At 35.0% G+C, this 9,683-nt stretch overlaps 1 protein-coding gene across 2 annotated transcripts in view; it reads right to left on the reverse strand.

Annotated features, from left to right (window-relative positions):
- The window catches only part of Hook3 (hook microtubule tethering protein 3), a 102,924-nt gene extending 93,631 nt beyond the window's left edge, over positions 1 to 9,293 (reverse strand). Inside the window, exon 1 of one of the 2 annotated variants that reach the window (XM_048792881.1) lies at positions 9,202 to 9,293. In XM_048792881.1, the coding sequence (XP_048648838.1) occupies positions 9,202 to 9,261 (60 nt within the window). In that variant the 5' untranslated portion in view covers positions 9,262 to 9,293. The remainder of the gene's footprint in view (positions 1 to 9,201) is intronic. The other variant, XM_048792880.1, reaches the window with a different exon arrangement.
- Positions 9,294 to 9,683: the final 390 nt, after the last annotated feature.

Here is a 9,683-nt window from a genome sequence, read left to right on the forward strand (position 1 = left end):
GGGGGGGGGGGGGCGGTGTCGTTCGAGCAAGCAGCATGAAGATGAAGGAAAGTATTGAGGTCCTACTGGTAGGAAAGCATTGAAGAATGATTAGGGTCTTGATTCCAGAGCAAGTAAAACAGAAGGGCAAGAAGTAGTGATAAGACAATAGCAAATAGCAAACTAAGGATATGGAGGGATTACATGTTATTTGTAATTATGAGATATAGGGCATGACCATGGGAATTGATGGCTGAAATTGAACAGAAGATAAATGAAGAAGAAACTGATAGGCAAGGATATGAAGGATCATGTAGGTGAATATTTGAATCACCAAGAATTTAGACAAAAGTAGAATTAGAAAGAGAGACAATGAGCCAGGATCCAAAATGGAAATGAAACACAATTACAGGGGCTGGGGCTGTAGCTCAGTGGTAGAGTGCATGCCTCGCATGTGTAAGGCACTGGGTTCGATCCTTAGCACCACATAAAAAAATAAATAAATAAAGATATTAAAAAAGAAAACTAAGTAGAGCTTAAAAAAAAGAGAACATCTATAGACACAACATATTAAAAAAAGAAACACAATTACAGTAACAAGGGGTAGGAGATTATGTCATAAAATTCAAAATTACAGGTTTTTTGAGAAAATGAGGGAAGGTGGTCTAGAAGTCATATTGAGGAGCACCACCATTGGATAAAGTGGTATTAGGAAGCCTGTGAGAGAAATAGCCACTCCTTGTGAAGTCTGCAAAAGCAGTGTTTTTCAGGGAAAACTCTTCCAGAGCAAGAAGGCAAAGGGAACTAAAGTCAGATCAGGGCAAAATATTGACTGTTTTTGGCACATGTACTGTAGGATTATCAAAAATCACAGGTTTTCTGGCATAAACACTCAAGTTAAATCTACAAATGGTTTAGATAATATTATCCAAACAATCACAGTTCCCTAAAGACTTAAGGAAAAAAATTCATTTGCATTTGATACACAGATGCAAAAGGATAGTTTCTGCAACTCTTAAGTTTTAGTGGAAAATATTTAAATAAACAAAAGTCTAATCATCCATGGAGGTCTGTCAAATCATTAAGCAGTTTAACAACCAAAAGTCCTGAAATGTGGGAATCTTTTCAATAATGCTTCAACAACAAATAAGCACTCTATCCTTATACTTTGTACCATATGCAGAACGTAATTCAAAATTTACCACAGATCTAAATGTAAATACTGAAACTGTGAAACATATGAGGAAAATAAAGGAGAAAAATCTTAGTGACTGTGGGTTTGGGAAAGATTTAATATAATAAAAAAATCAAACTACAAAATAAAGTATCAAAATTAATATTTTTGCTCTGCAAATGACACTATAGAAATGAAAAGAAAGACCACAGATTAAAAGAAAATATTTTAAAATATACATCTGAGAGTTGGGCATTAGTAGTATACATCTATAATACCATTGACTTGAGAGGCTGAAGCAAGACAATTCAAAGTTTGAAGTCTGCTTTAGCAACTTACAAGACTCTCAAAATTAAAAAAAAAAAAAAAGGAGGGGGGCAGAGGAAAGCACCCATGGGTTCTATCCCCAGTACTACAAAATAAATGAATAAAGTAAATAACAACAAAAAGGTACATCTGGCAAAGGACTTGTGTTTACAGTATGTAAATTCTAAATTTAAGAAAACAGCTGGGCTTGGTGGTGCATGCCTGTAATCCCAGCAACTGAGGAGGCTAAGGCAGAAGGATCATAAGTTTGCAGCCAGCCTCAGCAACTCAAAATAAAATGGGCTAGAGATGTAACTCAGTGGTAAAGCACCTCAGTATTGCAAAAAAACAAAAAACAAAAGATTACAGCAGACAGTTCATCATGGAAGATATATGGATGACAAATGTGAAAAGATACTCAATATTAATCATTATAGAAATGCAAATTAAAGACCACATCACTGTAATGACTAAAATTAAAAGTACTGACCTTAGCTAGTGTTAGTAAGACTAAAGCAATGGGAACTCTTAAACTGCCTATGATAAATGATAAATTCACTTTTGAAACAGTTTGGCAGTTTCTCAAATACCAAATAACCCTTGCCATATAACCCATATCATATGATTCCTGGGTGGCATTCATCCAAGAGAAATGAAAGTATATGTTCATACAAAGACTTGTACACTAATGTTCACAGCACCTTTAATTGTAATAACCCCAAGCTGGAAATAATCTGCATGTATACCAACAGATGAATGAATTGTGGTATATCCATCCATATGACATACATATAAACTATTAACATAGGCATGAATGAATCTCAAAATAATTACATTACATGGAAGAGCTACACCGCCTTCCTCAAAATAAATAAATAAATAGATAGATAAACAAAAGGAAGAAACAAAAGAAAGCATACTGTGTGTGTCCAGTGATATTACAATTCTAGAAAATGTAAATTAACCTACAGGGATAGAAAATAAATCAGTGGTTGATTGAAGATAGGAAAAGAATAACAGGAAGGGGGAGATAACAAAGGGGCATGAGGCCAATTTTGGAAGTGCTAGATATATTAATTATCTTGTCTGTGGGGTAGTTTCATGGGAATAAACACTGGTCAAAATTTATCAAATTATACACTTTTAAAACACACAAATTGGGGTTAGGGTATAAAACAATAGGACATCATGTGCTTAGCGTGGGCAAGGCCCTAGGTACAAACTCCAGCACACACACAAAAAAGAACAATTCACTGAGCAATCTCAATGAAACTGTGAAGGAAGACTAAAGCTCTAAAAAGAAATGAATTATCAATCCTCAAAAAACATGGAAGAACCTTAAATATATATTCTAATTGAAAGAAGTCAATCTAAAAAGGCTATAGACCGTATTATTTCAACTATATGATATTTTGGAAAAGGCAAAACTATGGAGACAGAAAAAGATCAGGGTTGCCAAGGGTTCAGAGACAAAGATGAAAAAGCAGAACATGGAGGATATTTAGGGCAGAAAAACTACTTTGCATTACACTATATGTAGTATATTATAAGAAATGCATTTGTCAAAACTCTCATTATATACAAAACCAAGAGTGAACCTAATATAAACTATGACCTCTGGGTGATAATTATGTAACAATGTTAGTTCATTCATTGTAACAAACACATCACTCCAGTGTGGGATGCTGATAGTAGGGTGGGGGAAGACCAAATGTAGAAACTCAATTTTCTGCTCATTTAAAAAAAAAAAAAAAAAACTTTAAGAAACTGTAGTAAAATAAATGGAAAATTATTTAAAAGACTAAAGGGAAAAAATTATTCTGATAATCAGCATATTTAGATCTATTCATGTTTGATTAAAAAGACTACAATATGGTATTATTTCTACTCATTAGCTCAGACAAAATGAAAAGGATTGATATTATCAGTAAAATTCTCCTGGGCTGGGGCTCTAGCTCAGTAATAGAGAGCTCACCTAGCACGCATGAGGCACTGGGTTTGATCCTCAGCACCACATAAAAATGAAATAAAGATATTGTGGCCAATATTTAGTTCTATGGAACTAAAAGTAAATATAAAAAAAATTCTCTTATCAACTCCCATACTCCAGACTTTCCTCCTACTATTTGGTTCCTCTGTTGGCTCATACTCTAACCAATAACTTTTTTCTTTTGACCTAATACTCTCCTGATGTTGATTTAATTTGCATTTATGCCTTCAATTGAAATACCCATGTAGACAGTACCACTTTAGACTCTTCTTCTGAACACCGACCTATATAGCCAACTGCCAATATGGCATTTTCTCTTTATGTCTCAATACCACTCAGGAATACTGTTCCCCAAACTAAACTCATAACATGTCCAGCACTCCTCCAGAATAGATCCTCTTTCTGTGTTCCCACTTAAGCGGCTAATATCCTGTTCTGTGTATTTGCACGTCAGAAACAAAAAAGTCAACTGACACCTCCCTTTTACTCATTACCCCAAACAAATTATCAAATCTGCTGTTTTTATGTACCATTTTGAGTCCATTTGTCTGTATCTCCTTTGCCACTTCCTACTGTGAGGTACCTTCATCTTCCTTCTGAATTACTACAAACTTCTTTCCAATTAACCATCCCTCATCACCTAAACCTCTTTCAGTTAATTTTATATCAGCAGCCCAAATATTTTCAAAATTTAAATGCAATTGTGTTAACCCCCATTTCCCTTCCCTAAAAGCCCCTAAATTCCTTCTCACATCCTTAGAATAAAGACACATGACTACATAGTCTGGCTACAGCTTGTTTTGCACAATGCCCCCTGCTTTAGCTCAAATCTTTCTTCCCATAGCAGTGTTTACCACATTCCATCAACCTGAAGGGCCTCTTTATATGCAACTTTCTCTTCTAAATCTCTTACCATTTTTCAGATTTAATTTACCTTTACTTATTCAGGTAAAAATGTTCATGACTGGAGCTGGGGTTGTGGCTTAGTGGTAGAGCACTTGCCTCCCATGTGTAAGGCAAGTGGGTTCGATCCTCAGCACCACATAAAAAAAATAAATAAATAAAAATGTTCATGACTTCCTCAACTAAGATGAATATCCATACCTTTTGGAAGTTTAGTAACACTGTATAGGTCTCCTCTGTAGCTTCTGTTACAATTTTATTTTAGAGTTTAATTAATATTTTTTTCCATGTTATAAATTCTGTGGAGGTGGATACCATGTCTGTGTGGCCTGTCCTTGTATCACCAGTGTTGGACACAAAGTAGCCGTTCATTAAATATCAATTGACAAAGTAGTAATCCAATGATGATAAGGTTGGGCTTATTGTACAATCATTTGAAATAAAGTAGATGTTATCCAAACATGTGAAGGTATTGCATAGATAATAAATGAAAAAAAAAAAAACAAAGAATAAGGCACTGCATGATTCCATTTAATAAGATGTTCAAGAACCGACAGAACTTAATGTTGTAGACATCACAATCTTAGCTATTTTCTGGAGTAAGGTATATGGACTACAGAGCAGTCTATGAGGGGAGCCATTAGGGCACTAGAAATGTTTTCTCTACCAGGATGGTGGTAACAAGGAGATTCACACACACAACCTATACTAACATATACAAATTTATCCCTTTTTAAAGTAAGCTTTTCTATATGTCCTATAACTCTTAAAAAAGGAAAATTTGAGAGGCATTTGGGGAAAATTAAATAGAAAACTAAATACTGCTGACAAATATGCCCACAAAACTTTGGTAAGTAAAAACAGACACTTTATAGGCCAATATACATTATGATCTTGTTTTATTTTTAATGTTAATTACAAATAGACAAATTATAATGTATATATTTTTAAGGTACAAAATAATGTTATACACACACACACACACACACACATACAATGTGGACTGATTAAATCAAGCTAATTAACATCTATCCAAATACTCACTTTGTGTGGTAAGAACATTTGAAATTACTCTTAGCAATTTTGAAATATACACTATTAAGTACAGTCAACATGCTATTCAATAAACATTAAAAAACTTATTTATCCTGTCTAATCATCAACTCCTGGTTCCCTTGCCCCAACCACCATTCAACTATCTGTTTCTGTGAATTCAAATGTTTTAGATTCCCCATGTAAGTAAAATCAGTATTTGTCTTCCCATGCCTGGCTTATTTCACTAAGCACAATGTCCTGCAGATTCATTTATACTTCTGCAAATGATAGGATTTCCTTCTTTTAAAAGATGAAATGGGGGCTGGGTATAGTGGGGGAAGTCTGTAATCCCAGCGACTCTGGAGGCTGAGATAGGAGGATCTCCAGTTCAAAGCAAGCTTCAGCAACAACGAAGCACTAAGCAGCTCAGTGACACTGAGGCTCCCTGTCTCTAAATAAAATACAAAATAGGGCTGGGGATGTGTCTCAGTGGCCGAATGCCCCCAAGTTCAATCCCTGGTACACAAAACAAACAACAACAACAACAAAAACCCCCCACATTTTCTTTATCTATTCACCCACTGATGAACACTTAGTTGATTCCTATCTTGGCTGTTGTCAATCAAGCTACAATAAACACGAGAATCCTGATGTCCCTTCATACTAATTTCATTTCCTTTGGATATATACTCCGTAATGGGATTGTTGGATGTTATGAAAGTTCATTTAAAAATTGTTCATTTTCCATAATGGCTGAATGAATTTACATTGCCACCAAAAGTATGAAAGGCTTCCCTTTGTTTCATGTCTTCCCTAACACTCTTATCTTTTTGATAACACTCATTCTAACAAGCAATATCTCACATGGTTTTAAATTTCATCTCCCTGAGGTTAGTCATGTTGAGGATTTTATACACACACACACACACACACACACACACACACACACACAAACACCCCTGTTGGCAATTTGTATGGCTTCTTTTGAGACTATCTATACAAGCCCTTTGCCCAATTTTAAACTGATTTGTTTTGTTATTGAGTTCCTTATGTATGTTGGATATTTACCCTTTATCAGAAGTAAGGCTTGCAAATATTTTCTCCCAGTTCACTGGTTTGTCTCTTCCCTCTGTAAACTGTATCCTTTGTCATGCAGAAGTTTTTTAGTTTGATGTAATTCCATTTTTTGTTGCCTTGAGCTTTGGGGGTCAAAACCAAAAAATAATAATAATTGCCCTAACCAATATATCACTTTTCTCTCCATTTTCTTCCAGTATTTTTACAGTTGCAGATCTTATATTTAAGTCCTCAATCCATTTTGAATTGATTTTTGTATATGGTGTGACAATTAAGGGTCCAATTAGTATACATGTGGGTATCAGTTTTGCCAACACCCTTTATTGAAGAAACTGTCCTTTCCCCATTGGGTAATTCTGGCACCTCTGTGGAAAAATCAACTGGCTGCAGATGTGAGGGTTCAATTGTAGGCTCTTTATTCTGTTCCACTGGTCAATATGCTGTTTTAATTACTATAGCTTAAAATCTGGAAGTGTGATGCCACCAGCTTTGTTCTTCTTGCTTAAGATTGCTTTCACTATTCAAGAATTTTCTGTAGTTTCATATGAATATTGGGATTTTTTTTTCTATTTCTGTGAAAAATGATATTAGGGTTTTGATAGGGGTCACACAAAAACTATAGATTGCTTTGGGACAATCTACGAAGGACATTTTAACAATATTAATTCTTCCAATCCATGAACACAGAATATCTTCCATTTTTTGTACCTTCTTTAACTTCTTCCATTAATGCTTTATAGTTTGCAGTGTATAGATCTTCCACCTCCTTGATTAAATTTTTGTTTTTGCTATTATAAATAAGATTGCTTCTTGATTTCTTTTTCAGATAATTCATATAAAAAAAGCACAACTGATTTTTGTATTCTGCAACTTTATTGAATTCATTTATTAGTTCTAACAGTTTTTTGGCGAAGTCTTAGCGGTTTTCTACACATACTATCATGTCGTCAGCAAACCACTCACTTCTTCCTTCACAGTTTAGATATCTTTTATTTCTTTTTCTGGCCTAATTTCTCTGGCCAGAACTGCCAGTACTATGTTGAATTGATATGGCAAGAGTAGACATCCTTGTCATATTCCCTACATATTGTTTTGATAAAATACACATATTTGTTCTTTCTTCTGATTTCTGCAAGTGACTGAAACCCCAAAAAACTAGTGTAGGCAAAAAAATCCATTTATTGACACATTTCTGGAAAGTTCACTTAAGCCCACATACCCATGAATAATTTTTATTAAGAAGTTCTGTCAGGGCTGGGGTTGTGGCTCAGTGGCAGAGTGTTTACCTAGCATGTGTGAGGCACTGGGTTCGATTCTCAGCACCACATATAAATAAATAAAATAAAAAGGTCCATTGACAACTAAAAAATATTTTAAAAAAAGAAAAGAAATTCTGTGAGCCAGGCATCGTGGTGCACCATCAGTAATCCCAGCAGCCTGGGAGACTGAGGCAGGAGGATCCTAAGTTCAAAGCCAGCCTCAGCAACTTAGTGAGGCCCTAAGCAACTCAGCAAGACCATGTTTCTAAATAAAATATTAAAAAGGGCTATCAATGTGGCTCACTGACTAAGTGCCGGGGTTCAATCCCTGATACCAAAACCAAGCCAAAACAAAACAAATTCTGAGAAACTCTCACCCATCAGAAAACTAAAAAATATTAGGGTACCCCTCAGAAGTGAACATGAAAATGAAAAGAATTGTGTTTGTACATCTGGAGAGAAATGTGCTATGCATTTATAGAAGAAAGTGAAAATAAGCTATAGTTTTCAAACATGGAGTCCCTAGTTATAAAGACACAAAGATATTCTCTGAAATATAGGCATTTGAGCTGCTTCTCAGATGCACAACTTTATAGCTTACTTCAAGTAAATAACACCAAGAATTCACTTAATGATTCTGATTCGCAACAGAACTACAGGAAATTCCAGGCTGACAAATACTTAAGACTTCCAAATATAAAAGTATCCCCAAATCACATGAAATCCAATTCACACACAAGGCTTTACTTTAAAAAGTCGAAGTCAAAAGTTGACACATAATATTAGTTTTACAACTATTATATTTCAAAGAACGTTAAAGAATCAGGTATTTTTTATGTATCCCAAATATTCCATTCTTTTCGTCATTCATCAATCATGAGTACTCATAATAACAGACTACACCAGGATAAGTTGCTGGTATCTATTCTGATTCACAAAAAAATGGTAATTTCACATGGTTCAATCAAAAACTCAACATTGTTCCAGTAGGTCACAGTAGTGAAAAGACAAGCTCCCTGATGCACTTACACTATGAGAGAGAGAAAGAGAGAGAGTGTGTGTGTGTGCGTGTGTGTGCGCACGTGTGCATGCAGTGTATACACATACTTATTGGGGCCAGGGAAGGGGACATAAATGAACAACCAAATATGGTATATCAAATATTTCATACTTCAGAAAATGATAAAAACATAGGAAATAGTTGTTGCTCTTTTATATGGGTGAACAGGGAAGGCCTCAGTGATAACATTTAAGTAAAATCATAGAGAAAGAGGCTACAGGCACGACAGCAAAAGGAAAACCAACCATGAACTCAAACCTCTAAAACTGTGAGCCAAGATAAATCTTTCCTCCATATAAATTGATTCCCAAGTGTTTTGTTACAGTGACAGAAAGCTTATTAATAAGAACACTCATCTTTAATTCATGTTTTCAATCCAATAAATATGTGTAACGAAATACACAAAGATTATTCTTACATCTTTTGGAGAACCTGGGCCATCACAACCCCATTCGTTAAATCTTCCACGGTCTGGCATGGTGTATCCACGTTAAATGTCTGGATCTGAAGGAAAAAAAAAGATTCTATGATTAACTAGAAAAGATTTCTTGGGCTTTTGGGGATTGATCATCTCATCTTAGGGGTTAAAATAAATGTTTTAAAAGAAAACAATTGGAAACTTCTTCCTTTAAGGGAAACTTCCTATAAATTATTATTTTAATTTTTGGCAAGACAGAAGTTGGGTAGACTAGCCAACTTCCCAGCATCCCTTCTAACCACAGATGATCAATTTAAGAAAATCGTACCTTCAGCCCCTTCACCAGTGACTAAGTGAAAAACAGGTTAAACACAATTTGGAACAAAGAGATACACAAAGATGCTTCTGGGAAAGAAAAGTCCACCTATTGACATGAGTAAGTCTATATTGCCTCAATTATTGCTAGCAGTCATCTTTTGAAT

The sequence above is a fragment of the Marmota marmota genome, unplaced genomic scaffold (assembly GCF_001458135.2).
Source record: "Marmota marmota marmota unplaced genomic scaffold, marMar, whole genome shotgun sequence".
NCBI lineage: Eukaryota > Metazoa > Chordata > Mammalia > Rodentia > Sciuridae > Marmota > Marmota marmota.